This window comes from Alligator mississippiensis, chromosome 7 (genome assembly GCF_030867095.1).
Source record: "Alligator mississippiensis isolate rAllMis1 chromosome 7, rAllMis1, whole genome shotgun sequence".
NCBI lineage: Eukaryota > Metazoa > Chordata > Crocodylia > Alligatoridae > Alligator > Alligator mississippiensis.
Window position 1 is genome coordinate 80,537,117 of NC_081830.1, and position 15,255 is coordinate 80,552,371.

The following is a 15,255-nucleotide window of genomic DNA, read 5'->3' on the forward strand; positions in this document are numbered from 1 at the left end:
CTTGTCCAGCCTATCCAGGTCTGCCTGCAGCTGTTCCCTGCCCTCCGGCGTGTCCACTTCTCCCCATAGCTTTGTGTCATCTGCAAACTTGGACAGAGTACATTTCACTCCCACGTCCAAGTCGCTGATGAAGACATTAAAGAGTATCGGTCCAAGGACCGAACCCTGCGGGACCCCACTGCCCACACCCTTCCAGGTCGAGACCGACCCATCTACCACGACTCTTTGGGTGCGACCCTCTAGCCAATTCGCCACCCACCGGACTGTGCAGTCATCCACATCACAGCCTCTTAATTTGTTCACCAGTAAGGTCTCCAGACCGTTCTCATACCTTGCAGGCACAGCATGCTTGGGCCCTGTTTCCAGTAAGAATATCTTTGTCTATTTTAAAATGTTGGTAGCTTCTTAAAGGGGTTCGGGTCAGTAGGTTCTGGTTCAACATTTGTGCTGTGTTTGTCGAAGTGTCCATGCACCAAATACACACACAGTCTTGTGAATAAAAGAGGATATGGGGAAGGGATTTAATTACTTTTCTGTAACTATCGTACTTAAGTTCACAATGAGCTGTGTTAGCTCAGGTGCACTAGATTGCAAGCTGACTAAAAAGCAATTGAAACTGTCATTTTTCACTTTTTTGTCCAAGCTTGAGGGAAGTGCAGAGAGGTGAACGGACAGTAGCTAGTGAAAAGTAACATAGGCTGCGGACAGACCTTACAAGCTAGTGCACACATAGGCATATAGTATCTATAGTACCACAAAAATGGTAAATCCACCCCCAAAAAGTTCCTGCTTGAAAGAGGAACTTTTTTGTAGCAGAACGGTTTGTAGCACCACATCTAATATCTATTTAGTTGTATGTAGCTCCCCCCAAGTGGTTGGCTTGTATGTCTTTGCCTAATTAACTTAGGATCATGAAAAAAAAATGTATTGTGCAGCAGGAGTGGAAGTAATGAATGATTATGATCTTACCTAACGTGGTGATCAACTGGGGCACATACTTCATATTAAAGATAGTGCTTTGAAGATGTAAAGCAAGGGTGGGCAAAATGTGGCCCGCGGGCCAGATACGGCCCGCCAGGCCATTCAATCCGGCCCACGGCCCCCCCCCAAATTTAGAAAATAAATATTTATCTGCCCCTGGCTGCCTGTCGTGCGGCCCTCATTGGCTTGCCAAAACTCAGTAAGCGGCCCTCCACCCGAAATAAATGCCTGCCCCTGATGTACAGGGATGTATTATTATCCAGTTAATAGTACAGCTGAACCTACCAAGAAGTGCTGGAAACTCTTACACATGCTACAGTTGTCTTTCCTTTTGCCAAATAAGGGAGTGTTATGGCTTGTCGAGTATCTTTCTCTGTGTCTTGGGTTTTTTTTGTATGTATAATTGTACAGGGGAGCTTGGTGCTTTAGATACGTCTGAAGGCGAGATCTTTGCTCCAGATAACCTGAGAGCAGTCGAAGAGAATGGTTTGAGGTTCCAGGGCTCGGTTCTCCACCATTCAAATCAGCTTGGGGTTTCTCATTCCCGTTAGTAAAACAAGTTCAAGCCCTAAGTGAGACAGATGCCTGAGATTCTTTATGTCTTCAAAACTAGATGCAACCTCATTGGTTTGTTTCTTGAGAGAGCTCCTCTCTGTCTCCCTTGCCCAGGCACATCCCGATACACGCTTGACATCCTGTTTGGGGCCCTGAGTGGAATCTCATTATAGCACTATTATTAGTGCATTCGGTTGGTAACTCATCTAAATCTGATCTGAGCATGTCTGCTCGGGCGTTCGTCCCTCTCTTCCCCTCCAGCGGGTTCACTTACAGCACCCGGCCACCTCCAGCTGCTGTTGTCAGTCAGCCAGCGGCAGGGCACTTCTCGCTGTTGCTGCAGTGACGCCCATGTGCTGGTCCAGATGAACACCAGGGTAAATTTACCCAGCTGACGGCATGCCCAAAATAACAGTCCCGGCCTGGCCTCTCTTTAGTGCATGGGTTATTTTGCTTTTCTTGTCATCCTCTCCTCCCAGCACAGCAGTCGTGACCGGTGGGCACTCTGCTAGTGACTGCATTGTTTAATTCTGACCCTGACTGAGCGCTGAAAAGCTTTTAGCCCCTTTTTTTCCCTTAGAAGGGAAGTAGAAGGTCCTGTGTCTACTCTCCACCAGCATATCAGATCTTTAAAATAAGTGACTGGCCTGATGGTAGGCTGAGACCTTGGCGGTGAGGTCACCACATTAGTGCACGAGGCTCCTGTGCTCGTGGTACATCAAAGGGACCCTCATCCAAGAAGTGACTTTGATGGAAAAGTGTGTTGGCAGCAGTCCATGCTGGTTGTTTCAATCCAATTCCCTCCATTTACCAGAGAAGACGCATCTATTTTTACTATTGCTGGCCCAGCAAACTGAACCTGGGTTCTTGTGTGTCTGCGCGTGATTCCCATGAATAATGAATTTGGAAGTTGAGTCCTACCATTAATTGCACTTAACCCCATTGCCTCTTGGTAAGACATGATGAGGAATTTTGTTACGTAGGAGCCTGCCTATTTTCTGCGGTTGTTACTGGGAATAAAATGCAGGGGGAAATGTTTTTTGTCACAAAGCAAAGCAGCTGTGGCTCTGAATGCACAGAAGCCCCGTTTTGCAGAAATGACTGTTGGTTTGGGGTTACCCAGCCTGATACCTTGGAAGGGCCTGGCTGAAAGTTTGTGGAAGGGATTATGTGACATGGTTGCCCACAATAGGAAGGGAATGGATTGATGACCCAGGAGGTTTCTTCCAGTCCCGTATTCCTAAGGGCTTTCAATTTGACCTCAGTCCCTTTGAAGGTATAGTCATAAAAAAAAAAAAATCTTATCCACCTGGAAGAGATGCATTGGGAGAGAAAAGGGCAGTTTAACGAAGCTGTTTATCAGAGTGGGGCAACCCGTTAAAGCCTCGTTCTTTTGATAACAAGGATTTCACTTTGTGCATGTCGGAGTGCTTTTTTGTCCCTTTTAATCGTGATGCTGGACAAGATCAGGCTGTCCGACGTGAGGCAGTTATACTAAGAGAACGTAATGTTTTAGTCTTGTAATCATTGAAGTGGCATATGAGCATCAAAAGGTAAATTGAACATCCCCAGCACCCCATGCTCACAGTGGCTAAAATGGCAGGGTACTCTTAAGTGCATCATTACCTTACTTGGCAGGGGATTAATTGCTAATGGGATACCAAGTCTTTGATCTCTTGATCACCAGTTCAAAACCAGCTCAGGTCACCAGCAGCAGAGTCCCTACCATCTATCTACTGTTATGTGAAATGGCTCCTTGTATGCCTCTGTTTCTTGTGTCCAGAATAGCTGTGTCATTGCTGTTTTTATATGGCAGATCATTAAAACTAGGGAGACTGCTTGCCCCAGCTGCTTGTATTGTGAAGATACAATATAGTATGTTGCAGATCCTTACAACTATCTAAAGACACGGGTCACGCTCAAACTAAACCATCTTTCAGCACCCTCTGGTGGCTGTTCCAAGTTTGTCATGATGAGCTTTCCCCAACGGTGTTGAGCTTTTAGGTGTTTTATCCACTTTGCAGAACAAATGTGGAGTCACTTAGAGGTGCTTTGTGTTTAAGCTGCTTTTGCTTTGCTTTGGTGCTGGGCACTGTCATTTTTGTATGTAGCTTCTCTGTGCTTTGTCGTCTTGTGTCAATGGCTTGAGGTCACTTGGGTTAGCTTTGTTATTCAGTAGAGGTGATCGGTGTTTTAGCAACATGGTTAAATCAATAGAGTCACTCTTAAAATACAGGATAGTGCAAGATGGGCTGACGACGTTGGGTCAGGAATTAGTACTGAAGAATGGGAGACCATCTGGAAAAACGGTCCTTGCATTCATTTACACAATAATAAAAGAAAATGATTTAAACATCCTATATTTATCTCACCCCACTTAAAATTAAATGCATTTATGGTATAGGAACAGGCCGATATTGGAGGGAGTTGGAAAGACTCTACAAGAATTAAACCATTCTGTAAGAAAGGTGGAAACATGGTGAGGGAAATAATAGGATGCCAACCACTGGTTAACCCCTTAGTGTTCTTATTGAACCTTCCTGAGAACTCTGCATCGTATAAGTGTCATAAGGAAGTGATCTCTCATCCTCTAGCAGCTGCAAGAATTACAGTTGCAGAAGCCTAGAGGAGGACTGACAGCCCTAGAATTACGATTGGTTTCAAAAAGTTTGAAAAAAAGTTGTCTTAGTAATGGAAAAGTTGTCCTAGTGAGTCAGTGTTGTACACAGGAGAAAGCAAAATGATGCTCACTTGGAAATCTGGTGGAAATTTTTGGAATTTGCTTAAAAAGAAATCTTTTCCTGCCTCCAAACCAGAACATATGAGAAACTTTTTTTTTTTTTTTTTTTTGAATATTGAAGTGCAAGTTCTATGAGCAAACACTTCAGAATAAATTTAGGATAAATTTAAAAATCAAAAGCAGAGATGAGGGAAAGCGAATGAGACCAGTGTTATGCAGTTCCAGGGAAAAGGAGGGGATGCGTTATTGGATAGAGATGAAGAAATGCAGCGGCTTGGTTTTGACAGAAACATTGAGGAACTGTTGGAGATTGGGGGAGAGGAGAGGTAAGGAGCACAAGGTTTCTGTGGGCATTGATTTGGATTGTGGTAGCACTGCTGACCTAGAAGATTAATGTTTGTCTTTGTGTATATTGCTGGGGGCTTGGATATGTTTTTTTGCATGTCAAATCTGTTATTTGATGGGTTGGATTCATTAATAAATGTAGTATTAAAACAACAAAATACAGGTTAGGAACAGGGCGTGTTAAAGCAGCCCTGGTGGTAGCAAGGTGACTCCGTGGCCTGTGTTACACTGCAGTGTGGGAGGATTGCGAGAGAGAGGGTTATTGTGAGCAGGACGTGGCTCGGAGTCCGACACAGGACAATGTTCTCTCTAGATCACTCAAATAGCAAATGACTAAAAGCTTTTCCTGGCTGTTTTTCAGCCTATGTGAAGTATGTTGGGAGGGCTGGGCCAGTGCCTGCTGGACAAGGGTTCGTATCACTGGAACAGTAATTGGCTCTAGATGTCCTGTCCTTCCCTTCCTCCCTTATTGGCAACCACAGCAGAGAGCTCAAGGACTGAATGGAGCCTGGATTATCCTCCTCCCCAGAAGTGAGCCTTACAGGTCCAGTTTAGGCATGTTTGGGTAAAACTCAGTGATGCCGTCCATGCTGTAGCTGTTCTGTAGATAAGTTTGACTAAATGTCTTGGTGATGTATCCCTGGCACCTTTTATCTTCACCCTGCCCATGGTATACACTGGATGTTTCTTGCATTTCACGTGTTTGGTAGTTGCTGCCAGTGCTTGTTTAGCATCAAATAAGGAAGTAATCCTGTGCGTGTATTTTGGGGGCACATTCAGACCAACCTGGGTCAGCAGCAGCTAATGCAGCCTTCTTATTTGGCCAGACTTTCTCCTTGAGGTGACTCATTGTAATCCCTAGAAGCATGTGTTGATGGAGCCTACGTTGTTGAAGCTCATTGACTGCAATGGACCCGTACTTTTTACTTAGCTCCCTCCTTCCTCTTGTTCCCTTTTTATAGTTGCCTTGTAAAAGGCACCTAGTATAAGGGGAAGAAAAATAAAAGGCACAATACAAAAAATGCACCCAAATTTAACAGAAATCTCTTTGTAAACTGGGCTCTCCATCTTTTTGTCTTGGGCTTTCTGCTTGCTCTACCACCACTGCCACTTGGGACTTCACATCTGTGAGTCTCCAAGTTTTCTCATTCCTATTCTTAGGTTACTGATGGCTGAACATATCATCCAAAGAGCCTCCGTGGCGACTCTGAACTACACATCAGCTGCTTTTATTCTACATTCATCTTTCAGGGTTACAAAGTTACTTCACTGTACTAAAATGTCTTGCTACCGTTAAGTTCTCCACTTAGTCGTGGTGGGGTCTTAGACAAATTGCATAGTCCACATTTCCAAAAAAGGCTTGCTGTGTTAGCGCCCTTCCATCTTGGAGGTGGGTGGGGCAACAGGAGACATGTCAGGCTTGATTTTCAGAGAGGTTGAGCAGTGCAACTCCACAGATGCTAATGGGCAGTGCAGATTTTTGGTATCTCTGAAAAGCTGACCCTGGCATGTCTCAAGTTGGTCACCCAAATGGAGTGGATTTAAAACCATTGACCTTAACTTCTTTGTGCTACACCTTCCTCATGGTAATAATTGTATTTACATGTCCTGGGGAATTGGGTGAGACTGGAAGGCCTTTTTTACTGGGGGAAATTTGGTATTGGTCCAGTGGATAGTGTGCATGTAAGTGATACAGGTATACCAGTATACCATCCTGTTTCAGTAGATGAGTGAATTTTCTCCAGTTTAGCTTACGATTATATATATATCTAGATATATAAAAAGAAACACAACATAAAACAAAAAAAAATCCTCTCTACTGGAACACGTGTGTCTACCCACAGATCAGATTGGTATAACTATATCGATATAACTGGGACAACACGACTACATATACAAGGTCCTAGTGTTTGCAGAATGCCTTGAGACGCTGGATAACAGGTGGGAGCAGAACATCATGTTCTTGTTCTTAATAAGCCACCCCAAAACCACTGGGTTAAATCTTGTGAGTTGCTTCCCAAAGGGCTGGGCCCATAGCTGCAGTGATGGCTGATGTTCACAGAGAGGCCAGCGGCGATTTAGTTGTGAATGATGGATGTTTGATGGATGTTTTGTTCCTTGGCTTATCTTAAAGGAACTGTCAAATTTCAGAGGGGTTTTTTTGTTTCCCCATCACTTGATTATCACCTAATGTGCTCTCTCTCTCTCTCTCTCTCTCTCTCTTTTTGCAGATCTAGAAACAAATGGTGATTTAAACAACGATGATTATGAATATGAAGATGAAGCCAAGCTTGTTATATTTCCAGATCATTATGAAATCTCATTACCAAACATAGAAGAGTTACCAGCACTGGTCAGTGAGTGTGTGCTACCGGCTGTGGAACAGGAATTGACCCCCAATTCATTTTTATGGAAATTGGGTTTGGTTTTCTTGAACAGTGCTTTATTGAAAGGATTTTTTTCACCCCCTGCCCAGAATATTGAGCAAGAGAGAAACATTTTCAAATTGCTGTCTATTTACTTTTTTCTTCATTGCTTTTCTGTCCTCTAGCCACATCTTCTCCTGGTTTATCTTTGCTGCTTTTCTTTTTTAAACACATTTACTCCTTCCCTTATTGGTCTTAGGTGCTTATGGTTCCCTATATTCCTAATATCAATTCTTCTTATAAACTTCATCCTCACACTGCTCTTGCACTTCTGAAGGGAGGAATGCAGCTTGAGAGTGGGGGCAGCGGAGGGGGCAGCTGTCTTGCCCATGCTGGGAACTCCTAACCGTTCCTGGCTGAGCTGCTGCCACCTGCACTATAAAGTCCATCTGCCCTGGTTGTTGTTCTTAAAGCAGCAGCTGGGGCCTGGTTTGATGTTTCTGGCATGGGTCTGCTGCTGGGATGCAGGGCCTGGGTGTGGGGGGTGCTTCTGACACCCTTCCCAACTTGGCATCTGGGCAGGTGCCCCTCTTGTCTACCGCTAGTTATACCACTGCTGAAATGGGGAGAGACAGTGCTCAGCTGTCTCTTGAAATCAAGGACAAGGAGCTACAAGGTGATGAGTTGGAGAAAATGGATTCAGAGGAATGGGTGTAGGGGTCGGCTGGCTCTTGGGGGCTATTTTTTGTTTGGACAGAATGAAGGGTACAAGGCCAGGGAAGCAAAGATGTTGCAAAACGATGTATGAACAATTCTATCCAAACAAGAGAGAGAAAGAAGTGCTGGAAATTGGAGATGTAGCCCTGTGATTTCAATAGGAAGAGGTAGCTAGAGAGAGCAGTTTGAGAGGTGGGCAGAGGTGCTGAAGGAAAGGCTGTGTATAGATGATGCATTCAGTGGATTTGGAGAGGACGGGGAGTAGTGGTAGGCAGGGCAGCGTGGGGGTCAGTGGACTGCTTTCTGAGCCTCACGGGAGATGAGGCCTGCCGGTGCTGCAAGGGGGAGTGGGTGGGTGGGCAAGTGAATGCAGGTAGTGGTGGAGGGGTTGCTGTGAGAAGCTGAGTGATTAGAGCATGCGGGGGAACTTGGCATTAGTGATGGGAGAAGGTGGAGAGGAGAGGAAGGGGAATCTGGATAGATCATGTTGGTTTTCTTTTGGAAAAAGCCTGCAGTATCCTGTGTGGATGGGAGACCTTGGGGAAGCTACAGATAAAGGATTACAGGCTTGGGGAATCGGTGAGGGTTAAGAGTGATGTCCTGTGTGGCCAGGAATATGGTAAAAGAGGAGAGAATATGCCTTCAGATTGAGGTCTAGGATTTCCTGGGATTTCTGGTAGGAAGAATCCCCTAGAGAAGGAGTTAAAAGAAACGGGAGGAAAATTAATCTCTTGCAGAAGTGCCGAGTCCTTTTACCTGAGTAGATCCTCTAAGATGAGGAAAGGTACTCTTAATAAGAAGGGCAGGGCAACATCTCCACCTCCTGCCCCTCCCAGTACTTTATACATATGTTTTGCCTCATTCCTAGTATCAACTTTCCTGTTAATGCATCTGTGTTTTAGTTGTCATGTTATCTGCGCTCTTAAAAAGAAGGCCCAAATACTTTGAAGTGTGACCTCTGGATTTTAAATGCCCAACTTGAGACACCAGGGGCCCATTTTTTCCAGAGGCTCTGAGCACCGTCACCTCCTAGTGACTTCATTGCAAGTTTTCTCAGGGTACATATCCAGAACCCCAAATCCAAAACTCAAAAACTTGAGCCAAAGGAAAACACCCAGTCTTCTTAATTCCTAATCTCATTAGCAATCCCATTGGGTTGGGGTCAAAATATATAGTGCACAAACTGGAAGATAATTTATAGCCAGTTGTTTGATTCGGGGATTGCCGTAAGATTAAAATCTAATCTTTCCTTTAAATTCAGATGTATTCAAATTCATGCTACTAATAATATCAGTAGATATTAAATAGACTTTCACTTCTAATGATTAATTCACGTGATTAATCCCGTTGGCTCATCTTTTTCATTTCTCTCGGCTTCAATGATGAAAATAGACTTGTGAATTTTGCTTTCTGATCCTTGTAAGTTCTCACTGTGCTGCAATTGTTGGAAAGTCTACAGCAAATATTTAAACTGAAGCAAGCTGTTTTCATTGACATAAAAAACCCCATCCTAAATATCATCAGCATTTCTTTTGTGTTTAAAAAGAAGAGGCTAGACCAGGGGCGGGCAAAATGTGGCCCGTGGCCATATGCGGCCCACCAGCCCATTCTATCCGGCCTGCGGGGCCCCTAAAAAATTTAGAAAATTAATGTTTATCTGCCCTGGGCTGCCTGTCATGCAGCCCTCAATGGCTTGCCAAAACTCAGTAAGCGGCCCTCTGCCCAAAATAATTGCCCACCCCTGGGTTAGACAGTCTACACTTAGCTTCACCTCATAGTGTGGCTATAGGAAGAAGTCTCTGGCACTACAGGAAAAATTGTTATGGCTAGCAGGAAAATGCTCCTGCATATTGTATAGCACTATATTGATTTCTGTTATACATGTGCTTAACTGCCTTGCTGATTTGGGACCTAAGATTTGGCCAGACTCCTGAACAAGGTATGAGTAATAACTGCCCTTCAGGTTTCCACAGAATGAGGCTAACATTAGTTAGGGGGTAGAGTTGACAGCAAGGAAGCTGACAGTGTCCGGCTCAGTTCTGTCAAACCTTTTCAGTGTCATACCATAACACCTGTCACACGCAGGTGAGTTTTTGAGTTTGACTAGTGCTTTTCTGGCTTCTCTTCCAGGTGACGATAGCTTGCGATGCGCTTCTCAGCTCCAAATCTCCCTACCGAAAGCAGGACCCCGATTCCTGGGAAGAAGAACTACAAGCATCTAAACATGCCAAATCACTTGTACAGTTAGATAATGGCGTTCGGATCCCCCCCAGGTGAGGAGATGCTGTGCTCTTTGGAGTGAAGGGCTTGATTCGTGACTTGCAAGCCTGGGGGGCTGTGCTGATAGCTTGTTCCAGCTGTGGGGTACCTCCAGCTGTGGAGCAACAGTCCAGCTGTGGGATACCTCTGGCAGATGGGAGGGCTTTTATTTGAGTCGCATATCAGTGTTGCGGGCTGCAGCACTGATCTGTTTCTCCTGCCTTATTTTCAATACTTGTCCTTTTCAGTGGCTGGAAATGCTCAAAGTGTGACCTGCGGGAGAATCTCTGGTTGAACCTGACGGATGGCTCGGTGCTGTGTGGAAAATGGTTTTTTGATGGCAGTGGGGGAAACGGGCATGCTCTGGAACACTACAAAGAGATGGGATATCCATTAGCGGTGAAGCTAGGAACCATCACTCCTGATGGTGCAGGTAGGTCACGAGGTGGATTTCTGCTCAGCTGCAGCGAAATCCAAAATATACCATGCACACCATAAGCTCTTCTACCACCAAAGAGCTGTATTATTTGTACATATTGTCCATGCTGCAGTAGCTGGATTTGTAGTACGTATGATTTAAGTATTGGGAAAACTTGGTGTGATGGAAATAAAAAAATAGAAGAATATCCCAAAATCTGAAACATGGGGAAAATCCATCTAGAGAGAGCATTGCTTTGCAGCAAATACTGCTGTGTTTCAATTCCATGTTTTTAGTCCTGAGATGATATGATTAGACATGGGACCGTTGTTGCTGAGAATCGTTTTGTCGTGTGGCGAGAGAGAATGGACTTGGGGTTTGAGAAATTCAGGATCGTAGTTATTGTGCAGCCCAGGGCAACCCACTCACTTCTGTCCAGCTCGGCTTCCCCTTCTGTTAAAAAGCAATAATAAATGGTTGTTTTATAGTGATGTTTTAGCCATGATGGTCCCCAAATTATGTGAGAGGCAAGGATTTCTTAGGGTGATAGCGCTTATTGGACCAAGTGTATAATTGGGATCTGACCAGAACAAGCCAAGCATAGCATAGTAAAAAAAAACGGGAGTTTTTGTAGGAGGGGAGTGAGAGAAGTTGCCAGAGGAAGGAGACACCCAATTAACAGAAGAGAAGCAGCTGATTACTGGGAGATCAAGGCCTATAAAAAGGGAGGAAAGTCATTCTTGCCTTTCATTTTGCTGTTCGAGTTGATCCCTTTTGAAGTAGGTTAGGTGAAGATGGTTTTTTAGCTTTTCTGAAATTCTCCTGCCTAGCTGTGTTGCATTTGTGGTGTTGTATGTGTTAGCTAGAGGGTTGCAGATCATGAGTCTTCTTGTGATAATTATGTTTCTTGCACAGGCTTAGGAGGAAGATGTCACTATGTGGTTTGGCTTGTTTTTTCATTAAATTGTGGATTTTCCATTGTAAGCATTGAATTTCAATATCTTCCAATGTATGGTAGTGCAAGAGTGACATTGAAGCCATGATGGTCCAAATGGCACATTTATATCTACCTAATTCTTGATTTTTTTTTTCCATACATGGAAGATAAAGATGACCCTCCTCCCTTTTGATAGGCCTTGATCTCCCAGTAATCAGTTTCTTTTCTTCTGCAAATTGTGTCTTGCAATAATAATAATTTAATAGTTTGTAAGGGATTGTAAGGGGCATCAAGTCTGGTCTCTTGCATAGCACAAAGCATAAAATGTTGCCAGCAATCCCTGCATCAGACCCATAAGCTCTTGTTCTTGAATACTCATGGAGTACGCAGACCTGATTTGAGGCTTACGCATGTTATATAAAGTACTTTAAGGTCATCCAAAGGAAGGATAAGTGTCATTGTTTTCTTTGTGTGTTGCTGTGGTGAGGATTTTGATATGTGAGGATTAAGCATGTTGAAATAATGTGGAGCTGAGAAGACCTAGGCAGAGAGTCTGTTTTCTTGCCGTACTACAGAAGAATAAGAAAGGAGAAAATGTAAACGGGGAATATGATTTTGCATTCAAACTTGATTTTCAATGCTCATGGCTGTATGGGTGAGGTGAGAAATGACTTTCCAACAGCTGTTTCCTATCACAGCTGGTGCATTTGCACCTTGCTTTGCACATCAGAGAGGTTTGATTATAAGACATTTACTTTCCATTTAAGTCTCAGCTTTCTCTTGAATTCATCTATGTATACCTCCTCTGAGTGTCGTTCAGCTGCACCTGCTGAGGGCCTGACTTTACTTGCTATTGCATTAACATTCAGCATTCGATTCCCGGATGGAAGATTTGCTTTTATATCTGAACTTGGAAGGTCAGTGCTTTTAAAGACTTGGATGTAGAAGGTTGTCATGATCTTTCCTTTAGCAGGTCTCAGCTGCATCTGCTGTACGGTCTTGAAAGCAGGTCTTGTTTCACTGGGGTATTGAGGGCTCTTTAAGCGACAGTCTGGCTTCCGGTGGCTGTTGTCCTTCTGCCCTCCTCCTTCTCTCTTACATGGCCTCTCTGGTAACAAAGGACAGACAATCATCCTTTTTTTTTTTCCAGTGAGGGGGTAGCAGCTGGTCTGCACAGGTCTTTGTTCCTGTTCCATCTAAAGTCAGCTCTGCTTTCCCTGGAGAAAAGGCTGCTTCCTCCCTACATGCTGCTTAAATAGCAGTCGGTGCTAAATACTATACCACTTAAGGACTGGCCTGTAGCCTTCCAATCCAGTCTGAGTAAGGGGGTACAACACAGAGCAGAAATCACATTGAGAGGGAGAGCCAGCTCCTTCCTGAGAGCGGGAGGCAGAGTGTCGGAAGAATAAGAAGTCCGTCCTGGCGCTGTACTGCCCCTTTACAGCAGAGCTGGGGAGCTCAGCCACGGCTTCCACCCCTCCCTGCCCACCTCTGCAGGATGGTAGGTAGTGGCACTGCAGTGACTGCTTCCCCTTGGGTCTCAGTGATGCAAGTAGCACATGCAGAGAGGCAAAAGGGATTCCTCATGCCTTTTTGCAGCTATACAGCAGGGCTTGCAGTGCTTTTCAGAGGGCTCGAAGCTGGTGCAGCTACCAGCGAATTTCATGAGATGTCTGTGAGAGGGGCAACATTATACACCCTGTTTACAGCACAGGTCAGATGATAATTCTGTGGCAGAGCCAGGAATCAAACCCCAAATCTTTTACTTCCCAGCCCGGGGCCTTAAGTGCAATCGCTTCCCTGAACTCTTCTTGTCTGGGCTTCTCTAATGCCTGTATGTTTTGACAGATGCGGCTGTCTCCTTTAGCTCTCATGACAAAGCATCTGGGTCCCCTTTTCTTCATCATGCTGCCGTGCTTCCTAATCTGGCTGCAGGGATAATGGCTAGAAGTAGCATGTTTTCTTCAACACAGATGAGTTGAGTGAGCTGCTTCATGGGTGCTTTGGCTTAGTTTCATAGTTGACCTTACAGATCATCGGGTCCAGCCCCTCTGCACTTGGCTTCTTCGTTGTGCAGTGCTGTAAGGGCAAAGGGGCAGTCTTGCCCCCTCTGCCTCTCAACCCCAGCCTTGGAACGGATGGCTGCATCTGCAGCCAGTGGGGCATCAAACCCTCCGGGTACCACAGGAATGGGAGTAGGGGCATCAGTACTTGCCATGGACCAGCATCTTTCCTTTCCTTGCTGCAAACACCTCTGTTTATGCTGCTTGTTATCCCTGCTCTTACCCCACCATCTCCTGTGAACCCAGCTTTCTTTTGCCGCAGTAATATTGTTCTGATCAGTGTATGTCCCGAATCTACCGCGATCATGTATGTGAGTGTGTTTGAGAATTCAGAGCCTCTCTTTTCCCCCCTCTGATTTTTACTGGTCTGCCTTTTGTAAATAAATGAATCCCTTCTCTGTTTCCCTCCTTTATTCTCTATAAAAAAGATGTCACTATTATTTTAAATTGGCAGCCACAGAGCTGAAAGTGTTAAAGCTCAGGAAACAGGATCTGGGTTTGAGCAAAGATTGCCTCGCACATCTCTGTTCCATTTCTTCTTCTTGGAGTGCTCTCTCCCTGCCTCGCTCTTCCATCGTCCGAGCTGGGGGAAAACAAAAACCCCACTTCCATGTAAAAGGCAGTTACCCAAGATCTATTGATGTATTTGAGCTTTGCTTGGTGTTTGGCCTGGACTGTGACCTTAGTGTAAGAGTACGGGAATGCTGTGAACCCCCGTCTCGATGAAGCTGTTGTTTCTTCTGGGATAGTAATGCTAGCTCACTGTGGAGTTTCAGCAGAGGGACGTGTTGCATCTACATGAATACCAGGGAGGTCACCCATGACTCACACTAATAGTGGGAATGTTAAATTAGTTAGCCTTTGAGAGGTGTCGCTACTATGAAGACAATACCTTTTCAAAAGTTGCACTGACTTTTGAGACCGACTAGATCCCAATGCTCAGGCACAAATTCCATTGAGGTCAACGCAAGTCCAAGCCACAGGTGTCTAAACTCTCTGGGAGGACTGGCCAGTTGCAAAGGCTTCATACAGGTAGCCGGATGATGCTGTGCTGAGGAGGGGAGATGTTCTACGACTGTTAGGGGATGATGGGGTTGGACATTGTTTGGAAAGGAGACAGCTGTTATGAAATACTTCTTTTTTTCTCCTTGTCTTCTGGGGTCTTGCCCTCCTGTCCCCTAGCTTTGTGCTTCTGATGGGACCTTTTCTGTTGCCACCAGTTCTTGTCCCTCCATCAGGCAGGGGTCAGATATTGCATCACAATGGGAGATGTGCGTGCCTGGGGAAGTGCAAGGATGTGGAGGGGAGGGAAAGGTGGAGGGGGGATTCTAGCAGTTGGTTGTCAGGAAGGACTGGGAAGCCATGCCAAGTCCTTTCAGACTCCAGGGAGGGACGTGAAGAAAGTAGCCACTCCTTGTTGGAGCAAGGAGGGGACAGAGACCTTGTCCTTAAAGTCTGGCTACAGCATCTCTCACATCTGTTACCGTATTTAATTGATCAGAGCAGGTTTCATCTTTCTCGGCAAACAGTGAACAATGGGCCCTTCCTTTCTTTCAGGCCTCCCCTCAACCTTGGTGGTTTCTGTTTTGACAGGAAAGCGTTCTTGCTAAGCAAGCTTTGTTTCCCTTCTTGTCTTGAATTCTGCTGTGTGATAACCAACCAGGACAGCAATGTCACCCATCTAGAAGAAACTTAAGCCCATGGGGCTTGCACACTTCTCTCCTACCCCTGCTGGCTTCTAGGTAGGAGGAAGAGAAAGGATCAGAGAAGGAAATTCTGGTGCAGTCTTGTTGGGTGTCCAAGGAGCAATCACCTAGAGCAAAAGAAAAGTGATTGGGACTTTCTCTCCTTGGTGCAGAAATAGTATAACCTGA

The 15,255-nt window shown here is 45.0% G+C and overlaps 1 protein-coding gene across 4 annotated transcripts in view; it reads left to right on the plus strand.

Annotated features, from left to right (window-relative positions):
- USP13 (ubiquitin specific peptidase 13) overlaps positions 1-15,255 on the plus strand; it is a 75,560-nt gene that overhangs the window by 23,244 nt on the left and 37,061 nt on the right. For all 4 annotated transcript variants that reach the window (XR_002087435.2, XR_009463532.1, XR_009463533.1 and 1 more), the window contains exons 4-6: positions 6,853-6,974; positions 9,835-9,977; positions 10,212-10,396. Coding sequence is in view for 1 of the 4 variants with exons in the window: in XM_014606236.3 (XP_014461722.1) it covers positions 6,853-6,974; positions 9,835-9,977; positions 10,212-10,396 (450 nt within the window). In the remaining 3 variants the exon portion in view is untranslated. The remainder of the gene's footprint in view (positions 1-6,852; positions 6,975-9,834; positions 9,978-10,211; positions 10,397-15,255) is intronic.